Raw genomic sequence first — 20,555 nt, 5'->3', positions numbered from 1 at the left:
GGGAGCGGAAGGGGCCTGAGGAGCACTTCTGCGCACGCGCGCGGCTCCTAAGTCTACCGAGGAGGAAGCAGTTTCTTTCTTTTCGCTCCCGGACATGGTAAGTGTTGCTGTGTTTCCTGCGGCTGTCCGGATGGGTCGGGAGGAGACGGGATAGGATAGTATTGAGCAGCGTGGTCACCACAGTGTTGTTTACCGAGTGTTGGAGATTGGTTGGGTTAAGAAACGGGCCTTGGAAGTACTTTTGAGTACGCAGAGGGTGAAGTATTACTAAGCGTTTTCTGCAGACCTCGCGGGCACAATTGCCGCCTGTTAATTTATCCAGGCTTCCTCTTATCGGGGGGCGGTCTTAAGGATTCAGCGCCTGATCCCTCTAAAAATCCGCACCCAGTTGGCTCTTTTCTTACGGAATTTATTTATTTATTTATTTATTTTTTGCTCAAAGAAAAATCTTTAAGTCATTAGTGATATGGATTCTTGGAAGACCTCATAAATTTTAAATAGGATCCGAAGGAAATACGCTACTTGATCATTTTCAGTAATCTTCATGACCTACTTACTGATGGTGTCTACAATGTAGTCGCAGTTACGGAGATTTAGATAAGAAATGAAAAGCAGAACTGCATCCGCCTCGCCTGGGGACTTGTTGCAAATGCAGAGATTCGGAGTATAGGTGGAGAGATGCAGTTAAAAGGACTGCTTATTTAGTAATATGAATAACTTTTAGGGTGCATAGAAAATGCTTCGAAACCTGAATTTCATTAACCAAGAATTTGCCTGTATGTTATGGGCTAGCTAGGTTTTTTTTTTTTTTTTTTTTTAAAAGCTTCCGCATGCTTACTGCGGAAGTTGTCCTGAATTGGTAAAGTTCGATATTCCGTGCTGTTTTGCTTCATTCTTTGAAAGATAAGCAACAACAAATGCAGATGGTAATTTTTAGGGTCGATGATGAGCCGGCATGTATTCTGAATCTAAAGTTGATTATTATTACTTTAGCTCTAGAATTACTCTGAGACCCTAAAAATACCTGATTCATGCCTAAGGTGAAGATTTAATCTTTTAAATTCTCTTTGGTCAGATACTGCAATTTTTAAATTGAAATTTTTTCCGTGGTGAGATGAAATGAATATGTGTTAGGGGGCAGAACACCAAAAGGTAAACGTTGATAGATCACTATTTTTTTATTTTTTTTATTTTGAAAGGGCACACCACAGAAGGATGTTATTATCAAGTCAGATGCACCGGACACCCTGTTATTGGAAAAACATGTAGATTATATCGCATCCTATGGCTCAAAGAAAGATGATTATGTATGTATGATTTTATATTGAAAAATTTATTTTAAAGAAGTCCGACAGGCATAAGCAGTTTGGAAGTATTTATATCCTGTTTCTTAAAATCGTATCCATCTTATGTATGCAGAGGGCTGAAGATGTGCCCTTGACATTCAGTAAGTGTACCTTGGATATTTGAGGCTGGAGATTTATCAGAATCAACCAGGATTTTTACCATCCCTTAGAGGCTATGCCAGACAAAGTAGATTAGGGTTCCGAGGCACAAAAAGGTTTCTATTTTTGTATTTGGGGTAATGCTTTCAAGGTCAATGATGTGTTGGCATGTATTACCTGAATTTATTGCTGATGTGTAATAACACTTAAGCTCTAGAATTACGCTGAGACCTTGAAGAAGTATTACCTTAAGTTTTTAAACTATGAAGAGTTTTACTATGGGACAATTTTAGCAAAAAGTAATGAACAACTCACCTAAGTATAATATTTTTTCTGCAGTATCAAAACAGCTGAATTGTCTTAATCTTATCTGTCATCTTGCTAAATATCTGGTAATGAAGAATTTTTGATTTAAGTGTTAGGTTGTTCCCATAAACTTCCAGTTACATAACTATTACTTCCAGTTAATAGCAATCATAGAGTTGTTAAGGCAGTATGTATTTATTTCCCTGTATGGCTTAAAAGACGTGGGGCATTTTCTGCCTTTTATCTGCTAAAACCACCTGCCCCTTCTTTAAACCCAGAATTTGGGTTGGCACTAAACTAATTTTCATGACTCTTTGATTAGCCACTATTTTATCTGGGCATAAACACCTACCTTTCCCGTGGTTAGATCATTTTGATCATTTGCTTGTAGTTATGTGATTTACTAATAATAGGTTTTGTGCAGAGTCCACATATTCAAAGAATGGATGTCTAACAAACTGACGTAGGTATTCTGAAAAATACTTTCTGTATTTCACTGATTAAAAAGATACAGTTTCTGACTCATTTTTCTTCTAGGTGGCTCTTGGAAGAGACTAAAGCCCTATTTGTCAGCCACAGATGAATTTATCATGCTTCTCAGATAATTTTTTTCCCCATTGACAGTTGTGTCTGAAGATGGCTTCTAATTTTGAGAACTAGAAATTTAAACTCACTCTTGATTAGTGATACCGTTAAGATCATGTGAAATAAGCTGGCTAGTGATTTAACTTTATGTGTTTAAGCTCTTTAACCTGTCGTCAGTTCAAACTGACACATTTAAGAAATTCTGTATTTTAGGAATACTGTATGTCTGAGTATTTGAGAATGAGTGGCATCTATTGGGGTCTGACAGTAATGGATCTCATGGGACAACTTCATCGCATGAATAGAGAAGAAATTCTGACGTTTATTAAGTCATGCCAGCATGAGTGTGGGGGAATAAGTGCTAGTATTGGACATGATCCTCATCTTCTGTACACTCTTAGTGCTGTCCAGGTAAATACTAATTAAAATTCAACAGTCTAGATATAGTGTATTCCTTTACCTGAGTCAGGAATTGAGACTGTTAGGATAGTGACAAAATTAGTATCATAGGTCAAAAAGTTAATCTTTTCAAGTGAAGCATGTTCTACAAGGTCAATGATGTGATGGCATGTATTAGCTGAATTCAAAGTTGATGTGAGTTCTAAAATTACCTGAGACCTTGGAAGATAAAATTTTTATCTGTAGTATATGTAAACTTTTTAAAATCAGTAGATGTGATTATTTAATTTTGGTATTAGTGAAGATCCACATGGTGCTTTAAAGTCTTTGTAAGTATATATATATATATATATATATATATATATGTATTTAATTTTGGTATTAGTGAAGATCCACATGGTGCTTTAAAGTCTTTGTAAGTATATATATATATATATGCTTTCTGTGTATATATAAAGTTATTTGAATATCTTGGAATGCTAAGTTACAATTAATATGTTGAAAAATTAAAGATTTAGGTTTGTTGATAATATCTATATTTTTATTGAGTAACAGGGTAGTCTGCATATTTGAGAAAAGTTTACAACATACATAGACAAAACATGCTTGCTTGACAGCTTAAAAGGTAGTTGAAGATAATAGCATTAAAATAAACTTGAAAGGGGTATTTACTTAATATTATTTGTGTTTGTTGCAGATTCTTACTCTTTATGACAGTATTAATGTTATTGACGTAAATAAAGTTGTGGAATATGTCCAAAGTCTACAGAAAGAAGATGGTTCTTTTGCTGGAGACATTTGGGGTAATTTCAAATTTAGTCCATGCTACCCAGGTTACAAATACTAAAATGTCCTGGCTTTGCTAGTTAATAAGGAGATTTTTAAGTTTTTCATCCTTTCAGGTCCCACTAAGCAGCTGGTCTAACTGGAGTTAATGGTCTGCTGGAGGTTCCAGCATGCACTGTGGTAGTTTTATCAGCATGCAGGAGCACTGGAATACAGGGGCCTTGTCTAAAAGATAAGGTAGGTGTGATTTTTTTCCCCAATATTTGGTGGCTTTGTAAAGTTAAAAAAAAAATTGTTGGAAAGGAGAAAATACTCAAAAACTTTGCAAAGTTACTGAATATTTGAGTAGAGGGAGGAAATAGAATTTATTTGATACATATAATCTCTGCATTAGGGCTGAAAACATTGCAGGCCAGACAGACCAGCTGCTTCATGGGATGTGAAAGTCTACTTTTATAAAATAGAGTAAGTTTATTTGCATTATTAGAAATTGACTAGTCCTTTTGGCTCTATTAGTCTCTCCTGTCTGAGCAATCTGGGTTGTTTGAGTCTGTGGTTGTTTCCTTAGAAGTAAGTAAAAGCATTTAACTTTCAGGTTTAGCTTTCCTCCTGACTACCTAAAGTAAAAGTTAAGCTGGACTCTTAGAAATGTAACATTGTAGTTGTGAAGATTTGGGTTTTAGGAAACTTGCATTATGTATGATAGAATCCTCTGGTAACACGCTTTGGTTTGATCCCTTTTGTTTTAGGAGAAATTGATACAAGATTCTCTTTTTGTGCAGTGGCAACTTTGGCTCTACTGGTAAGCTTTCAATGTTGTATTGAAATAATTTAAGCATCCATAGATACTCTGGAATTTAATAGGCTTTTTTTTGTTTGTTTTGTTTTGTTTACAGGGGAAGCTTGATGCTGTTAATGTGGAAAAGGCAATCGAATTTGTTTTGTCCTGTATGAACTTTGATGGTGGATTTGGTTGCAGACCAGGTTCTGAGTCCCATGCTGGGCAGGTGATTTATTAATGCTGATTAAATTTAATATCAATTTTGAAGAGATAATCAGTGAAATAAAATGGGGAAATGTGTTAATAGTAATTTCAGAGTCTGTTAAATACAAATAAAGTTAAACTGTAATGTGGGATATTTCATAAGAACTGCTTAGTTGCTAATTAAGGAAGGAATTTTTATATAATTTGCTTTATATAACTTCCCCTGTTAGTGGAACTCACTGACCCAAACAAACATAAGAAGCAAGTTTATAATCAACAAAATACATTTTTATATTTCCTATTAATTTGTAATTAACTATGCAAATGAAAACATTCTGTTCCTATCTATCCTAAGCTAAATGAGCACCTCTTTGCTCATGCCAGAGAACATCATTTGTCAATAGTTTTGAAACACTTAGCCATGAAGAAATTTTGACAATGGTATTTCAATGCAGAATTAGATTCTAGTAATTGTATGCTTGGACTCGTTCATATAGTTATGTGGTATTACATATTTGAATTTCTAAATGTCAGATCAGAAAGTGAAACTTCACTTATAAGTTTTAATAATTTGAGTAGTTTTTATCACTTTTACTACCAAGGAATTATACACATGACTTTATATCTGTAATTTTAGATCTATTGTTGCACAGGATTCCTGGCTATTACTAGTCAGTTGCATCAAGTAAATTCTGATTTACTTGGTTGGTGGCTTTGTGAACGACAGTTACCCTCAGGTGGACTCAATGGAAGGCCAGAGAAGGTATTCTTTCATAAGCTGTGTTTTGTGCTTTATAAACTTGAGTGAATGCCATTTGCACATTTCATTGTAAATTGATCATGACCTTTTTTCCTTTCCTCCATCCTCTTGTAATTTTTCAGTAATATCTTCTAAAAAGACAGGTAAAAGTAGAACCCCTAGGGTTGAAATACTCATTGGCCTTGGTGTTCATTTCTAGACAGTATTGAAAACTTGTGTGTACTGCTTTCTGATGGTCTTTCCAAAAAGGTGTCTTTTGGTCTTCACTATCTTGAATTAAACTGAGTTTTCTGAAGGCGAATACAAAAATACTATACTTACAGCTTAAAAAGTATTTGTATTCAGACGTGTGTGAATTTTTAGAAGATCTTTTCCCTCTTCCTTCTGAAGGCCTCATAATGAAGGCATTGAAATGAAACTATAAACACCTTTTGGTTCTGGACACATAATCAGGTTATCTCTTAAGTAGTAAAGGCTCTATAGCTGGCAGCCAAAGGCTTTACATTACTGTTAGACATCTTGTATAGAAATCTCTATATTCATATGAGTGTGAAAGGATAATTGATTTTGCCAAATTAAAAAAATTTTTTAATGTAGGCTACAGAATTTTCAGTCAAAGTCTTTATTTATTTTTAAGGAAAACCCAGACAATATTTTGATTTGGAGAGAGGTTTATTAAACTTTTCCTCCACATTATGCTCTGTCTAAACCAGGTCTGTAAGGGCCACATAATTCATCCAGCCTTAATGGTTTTGTATTAACTACACAGTTGTCTTATAGAGCAAGTGCAACCCACAGACAGAGATGAATGGGTGTGGCTTTGTTCTAATTAAAATTACTATGGACATATTTGTATTTTATATGTCAACTATATTTTTAAACTATGGATGTAAAAACTGTTCTTAAGTTGTAGTCAGATTTGACTCAAGGGCTGTAGCTTGCTGTGCCTCTGGCCCATGAATGGAACATGGTAGTGCTTTCATCTGGGTCACTGTTTTTGTTATTTTTAAACTTTTCTTGCTCAGTATTTCTGAATAACTTAATGGATAGGGAAATATCCACAGTTGGTCTTTAAAAACCTGTGGGGAGGGGGGGTTGGCCAGTTAGCTCACTTTGTTAGAGCATGGTGCTGATGACACCAAGGTCAAGGGTTTGAATCTCCTTATGGGCCAGTTGCCAAAAAGAAAAAAACCTGGGGCACTGTCAGTGGTTAGGAAAATGGGTGGCTCTGGGGAGCCCCAGGAACCTGTGCTTTCACATAGTCTAGGGCAGCTCTTTTTGTGCCTATGTATCATTCAGGGATTACATTAAAATGCAGATCTTATTTCCAGATTCTTACTCAGTTTGGGATGGGATCTTCTGCCTTTCTTACAGACTCATGTGACCACATTTTGAGAAGCCAGGCTTTAGGTGATTTCTAAGCAGATGTGTATCCACCTGGACAGCACTTGTTAAAATGCTCTATCTGGGAAAGTGGAACATATTCTCATCAATTTCATGAGCGCTTCCATCAGCTTCTTGGTTAAGGAGCTGAGTTAGGTATTGATCATAGAAATATACATACATAGTTGGGTGCTGAACAATAACTACTGAAATTTTTTTTTTTTTGTCTTTTTGGTGACCTGCCGCACCACACTCAACGAGTGAGCACACCGGCCATGCCTATATAGGATCTGAACCCGCGGTGGGAGCGCTGCTGCACTCCCAACACCGCACTCTCCCGAGTGCGCCACAGGGTCGGCCCTAAGTACTGAAATATTGAGCATGGGTATCTATGGATTGGAGTTTGGTCTTCTCTGTCCCAGTGATCTTTAATTCTCAGCAAGCATTTCAAACAGTGCATGTCAGTATATCCCTTGATTTCCTAACCCCACCCACCCGTTGTTTGAACTTCAGATAACTTAAGAGTGGGACTTAACCCACTTTTAAGTTGTTCCTCTAAACTAGGGAAGAGAATAAAATTGTGACATTTTGTGGTCTTTCTTTCCCTCCTAGTTACCAGATGTTTGTTATTCATGGTGGGTGTTGGCTTCCCTAAAGATAATTGGAAGGCTTCATTGGATTGATAGAGAGAAACTGCGTAGTTTCATCTTAGCATGTCAAGATGAAGAAACGGGGGGATTTGCAGATAGGCCAGGAGATATGGCAAGTATATTTCTTACATGTCTGAATAAGTTATTTTTTCAGTGTTGTATTACTTCAGATGTTTTAATTTCAAATGTGAAGGTTATTTAATGAATTTTCAGAAAATTTTCATCACCTCTTGCCAACAAAATTAGTTAAGCTTATGATATAGGTCAAATATTAAAAACAATTTGTAAGTCTCTTTCAGCATACAAAGTAAATAATGCGAGGGTACTTCAGTAAATAGAGTTGAAAGGTAATGTAAAGAGCTGGCCAATTAGCTCACTTGGTTAGAGAATCATGTTGATAACACAAAGGTCAAGGGTTCAGATCCCTGTACCAGCCAGCCACCAAAAAAAAAAAAAAAGGTGATATGAATCTTTCCATGAGCTTTTTGATGTACCCTCTTACAGTTGGCTCCAATATAAATATTTATATAAACAAGGACTTTTAAAGGTTTGCATATTGTAATATTCCATAAATTTTTGTTTTCTAATAGGTGGATCCTTTTCATACATTATTTGGAATTGCTGGATTGTCACTTTTGGGAGAAGAAACGATTAAACCTGTTAGTCCTGTTTTTTGCATGCCTGAGGAAGTGCTTCGAAGGGTGAACATTCAGCCTGAGCTAGTGAGCTAGATTCATTGATGGACAAGTTGGCTTAGTGTAGTTTTGCCATCTCAACATTTCTGTATTTAAAGTGCTTATCGAACCTAAAAATGACTCATGTTAATATTTTGTATATTGTGGTAAATTAATTTAATAAATTATGTAACTATACATGCTGTACAATAAAGACCTGTATTGTATTTTCAGCTTTAGATTTTTTCTGAGTACAATTTTTTGTTTTTACTTTAGTGTCTCTGTTCATATGTCTTCATAACAAAGCAAACATAAAAACTTGAGTTCTACTTGTTTTATACCCCATGTGCTGCTCCTTTCATGTGTTCTGTAATAATACTTAATGTAATTGGTTTGTGTGAACAAGAATGTTACCTGATAGAAATGGATAAACCCCATATAGTAGTTAAAAGATGCACAAAATAGGGCCGGCCTGGTGGTGCACTGGAGAGTGCGCCGCTTGGGAGCGCGGCGGCGCTTCTGCCGAGGGCTCGGATCCCATGTGGAGACCGGTTCCCGCTCACTGGCTGAGCGCGGTGTGGACGCGGCACCGAGGGTTGCGATCCGGTTGCCAGTCCCTGGTACGGGCGTGACACCGAGGGTTGCGATCCCGTTACCGGTCAGTAAAAAAAGACAAAAAGAGGGGGAAAAAAAAAGATGCACAAAATAAATGGCTGTTGACATTTGGGGGTAATTCATAGGCTTGAATACACTCTGAATTGATCACAGATTTAGGTAAATGACATTACCTTTTAGAATCAGGTTGCAATTTGGACTGCACTTCTCATATTTTTAGCATTTTATAGATCAGAATTAATCAGGATTTTGGCTTTTTTTCTTTCTCCCAATAGGAAACATAATAACATATAAGTTGAAGGTTGGCCCCACGTTCTTTTATACTGTGGCTTTTGGAGTTTACGATTTTGGTGAAAATAAGGTATTTTAATTAGTGTATTTGAGGTGGAAGTTCAGATTTTCTCAAAGGTAATTGCAGTTCAGTCATTTTAAGAACTGCAGTCATTGCGTGTGGATGGACTATGCTGTGCATACCTGATTATTGAGATACTTAACTGTTGCAAGAATTCAGTAGTGGTGTTTGTGAATGTTAGAAAATAGTATCTATATAGCAGTTTACAGAGCGTTTCTACTTCCTCGATCCTAGCATCCCTAACAAGTTGGTGCTATTGCCATGTTCAAGAAGAGTAAACGATAATTTACCAAAGGTCACCATTTGACAAAAAGCTGGGGTTCGAACTTGTATTCTGCTCTTAACTAATTAATGTGTAAAGCCACAGTACTAGAAATTGGATTGGGAACTGTTCCTTAAACTGACGAACAGATCTCACCGGGTCTTTCCCTGGATCTTATACTATGCATACAGCCATGTGCACACTATCTTGTGATACAGCTTTGTGGATCTTTACATTTTGTCCCAATGTTAGGTGATCATACAAAGGTTTGAACATTGAATATTTTTGCTATGTTATAAGCACTTGGTGTACGGTGATGGACAGTTAAAAATAAGCGAGTGTGCTTGGGTGTGGGAAATGCTTAAAAGCACTTATCTTGGAATTAGAGTGCTATGAAAATAACAAGGCTACCAAATCGGGTGGTCATTAATGGGCTCTGAAGAATCCTGTTCAGCCTGATACCGGCAGGCTGAGAGGGCTATTGAGATATCTTTTATAGCGGTAGGTTCATGTGGGAGGAGATGCCACTGGTTATGGCTGCGTGCACGGTACTGGGTGTGAACGGGGTGAGCAGATATAGAACACTGCGGCTGCGCGCGCGTGCGCTGTGCTGCTCCGTGCTTCCGCCCGTGCGCCTGCGCCCTGTTCTCCCGCTCTCTTCAGAGGTGCTGCTTCTGTCCTTGGGCTTCGCATAGAGGCTCCCTGAGACATCGTACTTTTTGTGCCAGGGAAGGTTTGGGAGGATGCTGAGGCCTGAGATTTCATCAACCTCTCCTGCCCCTGTGGCTTCCCTTTCATTGGGAGAGGCTCTCTCACAGGGTCCCCGCTATAATTTCGGACTCCAGGAGACTCCTCAGAGCCACCCTTCAGTGCAGGCCTCTGCATCGCCAGCTGCTGGCACATCTGGAGCTGCAGCGGACCGGAGCAGCAGCAGCAGTCTCCCATGCCACCTGTCAGGTTCCCGGCCAGCTCAAGGCAAGAAGTGGTTGGGTGGACTCCTCCTCCGCCAACTGGAGGCCTGCAACTCCCAGAGATTCAGGGAGACGAGGGTAGCTGTTGCCACAGCGAGATTCAGTTGTGCTTTGGTTGGAGGGTGGGATGAAAATAGATTAAATTGAACATTTCGTCTAATTAAGGTGAATAATATGTTTAGTATTAAAAGGTGTACTAGTGTCCTTCAAGGTAAGTTTGAATCATTTATTGTATATTTTATCAGTGTCCATTCATGGTAAAAGGATCATCATTTTTTCACACACCATTTCACGCAGCTCAGTAGTAAGGTAATATGCGAAATCCAATCGTCACTTCATTACCTCTCATGTGACCTTTCTGCTGTTTCTCTTGAACTCTTAATTTTGCTTCCTTGATTCCACTCACCCTGTTTTTTTTCCTATCTCCCAGACAACTGCTGTGCTCACCTTTATTAGTTTCCAAATTATTGTTTGTTTTTTTCCTCTAGGCCACTTCTACCTGGATGTGAATATCACTACACCTCAAATCTCATCTATGCTTCAGACTCCCATTTCACAGTCTTAAGTTTCTAGTGAGAGATCAATGGATACCTTAAACTCACTATATGATTCACTGAATTCATTTCTCTACAGCTTCTTAACCTGCTTCTCTTACTTATCTCATTCATTTGGTTGCCTAATCTTGTAGAAGGCTTCAACAATTCAAGTTTTCCCTTACTCATAATATATAAACAGTTAATAAGTCCTATCTATCTTCATCTTTTTAATAATTCTGACCCTTTCTATCTCTATGTCATTGCATGCTCTCATAATTTTATGTCTAAATTATCACATCAAACTCCTAAGTATTCTTCCTTCTTCCAAGCTTACTTACAGGACCACCAGAGTTATATGGGAAATGAAAATCTTATGTCCCTTGCCACTAAAATCTGTGGCACTGCATGTGCTGGTAAAAGATCAAACTCTTTAGATGGTGTATTAGTCCGTTTTGTTTTGCTATAACAGAAAACCTGAGACTGGGAAATATATAAAGAACAGAGGTTTATTTGGCTCACAATTCTGGGACAGCTGCACCTGGTGCAGGCCTCAAGCTGCTTCTACTCATGGTGGAAAGCAGCAGGCAGGTGGTGGGTACAAGCAGATCACATGGCGAGAGGAAGAGAAAGAGAGAGGGGAGGTGCCAGGGCTTTTAAAACAACCAACTCTTGTGGGAACTAATAGAGTGAGATTTCACTCAGGCCGCCCACCCGCAGAGAGAGTATTAATCCATTCATGAGGGATCTACCCCATGGCTTAAAAAGCTCTTAACTTTGCCACATTGGGGATGAGATTTGCACTTGAGTTTTGGCAGGGACAACACATCCAAACTCTGTCAGATGGGTATCCAAGGCCATTTGGGATCTTTAGTTTTCTCTCCCGTCACTTTTTAATGTTGACCCTGCTTTCTAACAAGACTGAGCTACTTTCAGTTCCCTCAAGGCAACATGCGTATTCACATTATACTAGGGCACTTCAAAAAGTCTTGTGGAAAAATGGAACTAAATGAATACAAATCCTCCCACGAACTTTTGAAGTACTCTGATAATCCCTGTTTCCATGAAATGCTTCATCACCCACTTACTTTCATCAATAATGATAACATAGTTAATGTGCACCTACTTTGGTTTAGCTTCTTACTAGGCTTATAGCATCTCTTATTTTTGCAATAATTCTGCAAAGTAGGTTTTTTTATTCCTGTTTTACAGAGGGAACCAAGGCCTAGTAAATGAACCAAGGCCCAAATTATCATAGGAGCTGGGGATAATAATATATGCTCTCAAGGAACTTGAGGCTCAGTGGGAAAGACAGCCTTAAAAATCAACAAATGCACTTTAAAAGATAACTATTTGTGGTATTTACTAATTTTTAAGGTATTTACAAGTAAAGTGGAGGAACAAAAGTGGGAAAAGCAATTTTACAGAGTAAGTGCAACTTCAGCTGGCCTTGGATAAGTAGAACAAAGAATGCCAACTAAAGGGAAGGAGGAGTGAAGAGAAACTGTAGAGTATTCTTGAGAAAGCAAAATGTGCAAAGGCACAGAGAAGCATGTAGAACTGCAGATAATTTTGGTTGGCTAGGGTAGAAGGGTGATCTGGTATAGATAAACTAGGAGTTGAAATGGAAGGCAAATAAATTTTGTCCCGCGTGCCAACACCAAGTCTCTAGCTTTGGTGACTGGATAGATGGTAGAAGTGTTTTTCTTTTTTTTTTTTTTTTGTCTTTTTCCGTGTCCGGCAACGGATCGCAACCCTCAGTGTTGCCCCCGTACCGGACCGGGGACCGGCAACGGGATCGCAACCCTCGGCATTGCTCCCGCGCCTCGCTCAGCCAGTGAGCGGGAACCGGTCCGTATGTGGGATCCGAACCCTCGGGCGGGAGCACCGCCATGCTTCCCAAGCGGCGCACTATCCATTGCGCCACCGGGCCGGCCCCGAAGTGTTTTTCTGATATGGGAAATTTTGTAGGAGAAGCAGCTTTTAGAGGAAAGGTGATGAGTTCTATTACATAGACGTTGAGCGTGAAGAGCCTCTGGGGTATCCATATATTCCTATTATGACAATTGAATATAGAGATCTAGGGCTAAGAAGAGAAACTTGGGAAGGATATAGAATTGAAAGTTCCTAGTATATTTGGGACCAGAAAGGAGAATATGAAGAAGATACAGCAAAATAGAGGTCAAGGGAGTTGGAGGAGAACTAAAGCAAGTAAATGTTTCATGAAAGAGATTAGGGAGTCTAAATGTAGCTTGAGAACAAGAAACAGCCCTTTCTGTGTTCAGTTTCTGGTAACCTCTCCCTTCCTTAGTTCTTTTAAGCCTGCGGATGCCAATGAGCACATTTTGTCCTGGTTCTACAAACTTTTTTATGAAGATACCCCAACGTCCTGTCCACACCTTTGTAAATATTCCCTTTATCAAACTCTCCTCAAATTGTCTTAGTTGTACTATGTTGTTGATTCCTGCTGAGGCTCATACAAAGAAGATAGATTTGGTCCTATAGTGGAGACACTTAGGAATTGTAAGGAAGGGAGATATATGATCAAATTTGTTGTTCAGAAATAACACTGGTGATGATGTGAAGAATGAATTAAAGAGGCATAATACTGGAAGCAAGGAGAACAAGTAGTAGACTTGCAAAAGGCCTGTAGAAGATATGGACTTAATTAAAATGGGCGGGTAGGAGTGGAGAGGGATCCAAATTTTAGATGTATTTAAAAAAAAAAAAAGAATATAAAGTAGGGCTAGGACTCACGGACCCCTCAAACCCGTTGTCCAGACTGGGTCACAAACCCTTCACACACGGGTCTATGAGCTAGATAATAGGACAAGGTCCTTGGAGCCATGGGTAAAGAAATAATAGACTTTATTCAGAACTAGGAACAATCGACCTAATACGGCTTCCCGGAGATTCCTCTTGAAGCTTCATGCATCTGTACCTTTAGTCCTTTATGCTCAAGTCCATAATCCAAAAAACACCCAGATGCACATGCACAATCACATTAGACAATAACAAGGAACACCCGTGCACAGGCGCATACCCACCTCAGATGCTCAGCAAGACTCCGAACATCTTAGGGGCCCTGACCGTTTTCCTTATATTTTCCCAACAAAGAAGAAGAAGAATAGTATTTAGTTACTGATTAGGTGTTACGATTGATGAAAGAGGCATTAAGAATGACTCAAGTTTATGACTTGGCAGGGTACAAGATAGTACAATTGACCATGAATGGTAATAAAGAAAGAATAAATTTTGAGGGAAAGATGAGTTCACTTTTGGACATTTAGTAATTTGGGGAAAATATCTAAAGGTTTATGTTGAAGAGTTATTTAGAAATAATGACCCAGAGCCAGATTGTCCGATAGAATTTTCTGTGGTGATAGAAACATTCCATATCTATGCTGTCCAATATGGTAACCAGTAGCCAAATGTGGCTTATGAGCATTTGAAATGTGGCTAGTGTGACTGAGAAACTAAATATTTAATTTTATTATTTAATTTTGATATAATTAAATAGACACATGTGGCTAGTGGCTACTGTATTGAACAATGCAAAGATAGAGCTAAGAATGGTTTTGCATTTTTAAAGGGTTAAAAAATGAAAAGAAGAAGAATGTCTTGTGGTATGTGAAAATTATATGAAATTCAGATTTCAGGAACTGGAAATAAAGTTTTATTGAAACGTAGTCATGCTCATTTATTTAAGTATGTCTATGTCTGCTTTCTTGCTATAATGTCAGAGTTGAGCAATTATGGTAGTGACAGTATAGCCCACAAAGCCTAAAATATATGCTGTCTGGGCCTTTATTAAAAAATTTACTAACCCCTGATTTACAGTGTAAGAGAGGAGCTAGGTCTGTTTATGAAGGTTTGAGACTTGTCAGGAAATAGATGTTAATAGAAACCAAGAGAATACATGAGATGCCTAGAGAAAATATATAATGTTGATTTGTGACAGAAGATTTAAAATTATGGAATCCTGGAGACCAATAGTTAAGAGGCAGACAGAGGAAAAGAGATCTGGCAAAGGAAACTAGAAGTGGTTTAAGGAGAATCAAGACAGAATTGTCATGAAAATCAAAGGGAATAGGAATAAAGAGCCCAAAATTTTTTTTTAATAACATCTTTGTGCCAAGACATTATGATACGCTGTTTATGTACATTCTTTCGAATTTTATGACAACCCTGTAAAATAGGTAATATATCAATAGGTAAGAACCTAAACAAGGAACTGAAGCCAAGTGAGTCTAAAACTCACTTTACAAGATCATTTGCATGTGAGGAAAGATTTTTAATGAAGAGTTCAACACAAGAGAAGAGATCTAATAATTACTATATAAATTAAACATATCTGATATATTATGAAGATTAGAAAGTAGTTTATGATTTTAGCAAGAGTAGTCTCAGTGGTCTTGTAGAAGCAAAAGCCATACTAGCATATTTTAGTACAAGATTATTTTTAAATAATGTCATTTAATTAATAATAATTCGTTGTATTTTTAAATAATTATGAACTTTTGTAGAAAGTAAACATGGTATAAACTATAGATATTAACATATAATTCATAATTCTAATCTTTAATAATTGATACTTAGTTTTTCAAATTTAGGTTCATACTTTGGAAACAAAAAATCTTACGCAGAAAACACAGTTGCATCAAATTTTACTTTGGGTATAAGCTCATCTTCTGGACGAGATACTAATTATCCACAAATACTTAAAACTCCATTGTCTGCTGGAAATCCCCAGAAATCAGGCTATAAAAGTTGGACACCACAAATGGGATATTCAGGTAAAATGAGTAGAAAATTAACCTAGATTATTTTTTGAAACTTAAAATTATGAATTAGTGTGGTTGACTTCATTTGAAGTTATCTATAACTTGTGTGAATGATTGAAAGATAAATACATCAATTCACCTATGTCCATAATTTGAGGCTAAGTTAATAAAGCTACGTAGTTTTGTTTTCGGGTTTTTTTCTTTTTTGGCAGCTGGCTGGTATGGGGATCTGAACCCTTGACCTTGGTGTTATCAGCACCACCCTCTAAGCAACTAAGCTAATGGGCCAGCCCTATGCTTCGTTCTTTCTGATATTGTTTGTTAATAAATGCAGGTTTACATTATTTTAACCGTTTTGACAAACAGCACAAGAGAAAGTGCTCCTTTTATGCACAATGTACATTTAAATCTAAATGTTGATTCTCAATACTATTGAGTGATTTTCTTTTTAATAGTTAAATCTTAATTTTTATCTAAATCTGCTAGATTTTCTGGAGGGGTAAAATGGATGAAATAGGTTTTCATGCATAACAGTTCTCTAAGGTACATGCAATAGAATTTCTTGGTTACAGAGTTTGTGAATGTATATGTTTAAAAGATAATGACAAATTGTTCTTTAAAGTAGTTCTACTAATGTACACTCTTACTAACAATGTATGAAAGTCCTCTTCAGCATTTGGTGTTGTCAGACCTTTAGTATTTACTAACCTCAGCAGTTGTTAAATACTCTTACTATAGTCTGAATTTGCATTTTCCTGATTGCGCATGAAGTTGATTATCTTTTTTGGGTCCTTTTTGGCCATATATCTTTAATTTTATGTGAAACGAAAGTTCATGTCTTTTGCCCATTTTTCTTTAGGTTTATTTTTCTTGATTTGTAGCAATTCTTTATATATTCTGGATACTAAATCTTTTGATGATTGTCCTCTTTGTTTCTATGTTTTTAACTCTTTCTTTTAACTTCCATAGGTTATTGTGTCTATCTCTGTGCCTATATCACACCATCTTTAGCTTTATAATAAGTCTTAATATCTAGTAGGGCAGTCCTCCCACCCTTATTCTAAGTCATCTTATTCTTCTTCTTTAAAAGAGACTTGGCTCTTCTTGGCCCTTTGCTCTTCCATATAAATTTTGGGCCAATTTATGAAATTCCACCAAAAGACACATTGAGGTTTTGATTGAAATTGCACTTCTACTGAATCAATAGATCGTTTTAGGGAGAATTGGAATATTGAGTCTTTCTATCTATGAGCTTAGGTTACCTCTCCATTTACTTTAGTCTTATTTAATGTTTTTCCACAAAGTTTTATAATTTTCTACATATGGGTTATGTATATATATATATTTTTAAATTTATAGCTATGGTATCTTATCATCTTTGTGGCTATTGTAGTGTCTTTAAAAAATTATATTTTAGGAGTGCTTATGACTAGTATGTATACATACAACCGATTTTTTGTTTATTGATTTTTATAATCAGCCACTGTATTTGTTTGCTGGGGCTGCCATAACAAAATAACACATATTGGTTGGCTTAAACAACAGAATTTCATTTTATCATAGTTCTGGAGGCTAGAAGTTTGATGGAGTTTAGATGTGCTGTACCCTCCAAAACTCATGTTGAAATTTGATCTCCAATGTGGCAGTGTTGGAAACTGATTGAGTCATGGGGGCGGATCCCTCATGAATGGATTAATGCTCTCCCTGGGGGAGGGGTGATTAATGAGTGAGTTCTCACTCTATTAGTTCCCGCGTTGCTTAAAAAGACCCTGGCGGGCCGGCCCGTGGCTCACTCGGGAGAGTGCGGTGCTGATAACACCAAGGCCCCAGGTTCGGATCCCACATAGGGATGGCCGGTTGCTCACTGGCTGAGCGTGGTGCTGACAACACCAAGTCAAGGGTTAAGATCCCCTTACCGGTCATCCTTATGTGGGATAAAAAAAAAAAAAAAAAAAAGACCCTGGCACTTTCTCTCTCTGTCTTGCTTCTGCTCTCTTGCTTCCTCTCACCATGTGATCTGCTTGTACCCGCTGGCTGCCTGCCACTTTCTGCCATGAGTAGAGGCAGTCTGAGGCCCATGCCAGATGTAGCTGTACCAGAATTGTAAACCTAATAAACCTTTCTTCTTTATAAATTACCCAGTCTCAGGTAATTCTGTTACAGCAACACAAAATGACTGAAACAAAGTTCAATATCAAGGTGTCGGCAGGTTGGTTTCATTATGAAGCCTCTCTCCTTGGCTTGCAGATGAAAACCTTTTTGTCTCTTCACATGGTGCCTCTGTGTGTATGTCTTAATCTCCTCTTTCTATAAGGACACCAGTCATAATGGATTAGGACCCACCAAAATGACCCCATTTAACTTTAATTAACTCTTTAAAGGCCCCATCTCCAACACAGCCCGGGGCTGGCCCCTTAGCTCAGTCATATTCTAAGGTACTGGGGGTTGGTTAGGACTTCAACATATGCATTCCAGTGAGCAACACAATTTAGCCTGTAACAGCCACTTCGCCACACTCATTATTTCTAATAATTTCTAATATTGTAATTATTTCTAATTTTTTGGCTCCCAATTACTGTTAAGACCAACTTTAAATATCTTGATATAGATTATGAGGGACTGCATGATATTTCTCTAGCCAGTTTTTCCAGCATCTTCTACATAACTTTCTCACGTGTATTCTATGTTTCAGCTATTCTGAGCCTTTTTCCTGTATATTGAACATGATGCTCTCTTTTTTACACTTAGGCCTTCATACATTCTATTTCCTTTGCTTAGAAAACTTTTTCTTTCCCTCTTCATACAGTCAACTATTTATTCCTCAAGTCTAAGCTTAGATGTTACTTCTCTGATCTTGTAAGTGTAGGTTAAGAAGTCTCTCTGCTGTGTTCTTCCATTTCACTGTATATTTTACTAACATTGCTCTTTTAATTGTCTCTTTTCTTTGCTGGACTATAAATTCCATGAAGGCAGAGATTGTAGTTATCTGGATCCCGTCTTAAGCAGGAGAAATTTAATATATCTAGGTTTGAGTTCCCAAGGAGTTCATACTTGGAAGTGTGCACACTTTAGGCCTCGAACTCAAGATCTCATTGGAAAAAGTGAAGTTGAATCTACTGAAAGCAGAGCCTGCACATTTGATGGGCCAAAGCCAGTGTTTACAGTCTGGGGCAAACAGGAAGCAGTCAGGGTGAGTGGACTGGAGCTGGTGGCTGGCATGTGGATGTACAGTGGGAGTGGTCTCTGGTATAGACAGGAGGCCTGGAGCATATGATCTCTCTGTTGGGAGAGTATGGCATCAAGAGGACTGTGGGAGACAAACTTGAAGAGAGGGTAAAAGAGCAGAGGGGATGAGAACATCAGTGTGGGCAGGAGGCCTGGAGTGCAGTATATTTGTATTGACAGGGCTGAGGGAAGGTTTTGACCAGGTCATGCTGGGGCTGTGAGCATGTACAGAAGAACAGCATATTCTGGGTATATGGCTGGAGCAGATCACCACCAGATGTCCCTGTACCTCACACTGTTGACCTAACCATGCTGCACTAAAACTGTAGGTAGAGCCCTTTTATCCTGCAAGGTCCCTTTAATGCCCTCTACTGAGAAAGATTAACATTGTGGTCACTTTAAAGGGGAAATGCTTATAGCAATTCTGTCCATTATTGCCGAACTTATATTGAAGGGTAAATTTGGAACTGAGTGACGATAGATAACTGGAATAAATCCTTAGGCTAGTCAACTTCCATACGTATACCTCTGCACACATTTAGACTCTGTTACTGCAACAACAAAACGATTCTATATTTCTACTTAACAGGATACATCTATCCTTCTTAGAAGCAAGGAAGTTCTCATTCTTCCCAAAATGAGAAGAATTAACAATCCTAACAGTCATTTTATGTTAATTGTCTGAAACTGAAGCATGGTTCCACTGAATATTGTTACCTAAAGACTAAATTGTAAAGTTAGCTTCCAATAACTTGTGTATAAAATTTTTTAAAATTTGAAAGGAGAGAGCAGGAAATGGTTAGTTTATACAATTAAACACATGCATATAACGAAGCATAGAGAAAATATCCAAAGCACTACAGTTCTTGTTTCTATAATTGGTAATGAGGTTGTAGTTGATATCTATGGCTTCCTTCTTCCACTACCCATTCCACATTTCCCTTACCCTTAGCAATAGGGATGGAATGACCTAAACCTTCATTCCTGAAGGGTATGAGTCTTAGTCTTCCTGCCTTTTTTGGTTGCTGTAGTTTTCCATTAACCTTTACTATTGGAGATACAAAGAAGTACCCCAGAGAGTCCCCTGGGTTCCAGACATAGTCTTCTTTGCCTCCATTGTGTGTAACAACATGATTTCCTCTTGGTAATCAGGATTGCTCACTCCATCCATAGATTAATTTTTCCCCTCCCTTTTTTGCCTATTCAGCAGCATAAATAAGGAACCCAAAATAGCAAGGTGGCAGTCTCATCTTCCAATTCAGTAGAGCTACTGTTGTGTCACCTGGTGGAATCATTAACCTTGTGGCAACTAAGATCTATAAACCAGCGGGTTTTTCAAAGTTGCCAGGATGGAAAGCAAAAATTTTTCAGGTGGGTTAGTAGGTGTGATAGTGAGAGGAGCCGCTCCCATTCCCCCCCCCCCTTGATTCACAGACCGACTTGTGTCTTCAGTGTTAGAGACAGCATCATACAGTAGTCTCTAATTCAAAGTATAAACTTCATCTTGTAAGACAGAGCCCCATCCTTTCAGTGTTGTCTTTCAATTGGTACCATAACTGAGTCCTCAGTAAGCCATTCTGCCTTTCAGTTAAGGCCAGACGCTTTTGAACAGTAGAATATATAGTAAGACCAGTTGATTCAAAAGGCATGAGTCCAGGCCAGCCCGTGGCTCACTTGGTAGAGTGCGGTGCTGATAACACCAAGGCCGCGGGTTCGGATCCTATATAGGGATGGCTGGTTTGCTCACTGGCTGAGCGTGGTGCTGACAACACCAAGCCAAGGGTTGAGATCCCCTTACCGGTCATCTTTTTTAAAAAAAAAAAAAAAAATTTAGGGCCGG

General features: G+C 38.0%; 2 protein-coding genes across 5 annotated transcripts in view; both read left to right on the top strand.

Annotated features, from left to right (window-relative positions):
- Positions 1 to 8,212, top strand: RABGGTB (Rab geranylgeranyltransferase, beta subunit). 4 transcript variants are annotated; one of them, XM_008572063.1, is made up of 9 exons: positions 4 to 97; positions 1,200 to 1,307; positions 2,550 to 2,747; positions 3,433 to 3,538; positions 4,304 to 4,323; positions 4,418 to 4,528; positions 5,144 to 5,269; positions 7,262 to 7,411; positions 7,890 to 8,212. In XM_008572063.1, exons 1-9 carry the CDS (start codon positions 95 to 97, stop codon positions 8,028 to 8,030), a joined length of 963 nt encoding a protein of 320 aa, XP_008570285.1. In that variant the 5' UTR covers positions 4 to 94; the 3' UTR covers positions 8,031 to 8,212. The 4 variants fall into 4 exon arrangements, with proteins under 4 accessions (XP_008570287.1, XP_008570285.1, XP_008570284.1 ...); XM_008572062.1 differs by having other exon boundaries at positions 4,271 to 4,323; XM_008572065.1 differs by lacking the exon at positions 5,144 to 5,269 and having other exon boundaries at positions 1 to 97; positions 4,271 to 4,323.
- A 1,619-nt stretch (positions 8,213 to 9,831) lies between these two features.
- Positions 9,832 to 20,555, top strand: part of MSH4 (mutS homolog 4) — a 118,953-nt gene continuing 108,229 nt past the window's right edge. The window contains exons 1-2 of the mRNA XM_008572061.1: positions 9,832 to 10,177; positions 15,320 to 15,502. Coding sequence (XP_008570283.1) covers positions 9,946 to 10,177; positions 15,320 to 15,502 — 415 coding nt within the window. The 5' untranslated portion in view covers positions 9,832 to 9,945. The remainder of the gene's footprint in view (positions 10,178 to 15,319; positions 15,503 to 20,555) is intronic.

This window comes from Galeopterus variegatus, unplaced genomic scaffold (genome assembly GCF_000696425.1).
Source record: "Galeopterus variegatus unplaced genomic scaffold, G_variegatus-3.0.2 Scaffold751, whole genome shotgun sequence".
NCBI lineage: Eukaryota > Metazoa > Chordata > Mammalia > Dermoptera > Cynocephalidae > Galeopterus > Galeopterus variegatus.
The sequence above is the reverse complement of the archived record's forward strand: the minus strand, read 5'-3'. Positions and strand labels throughout refer to the sequence as shown.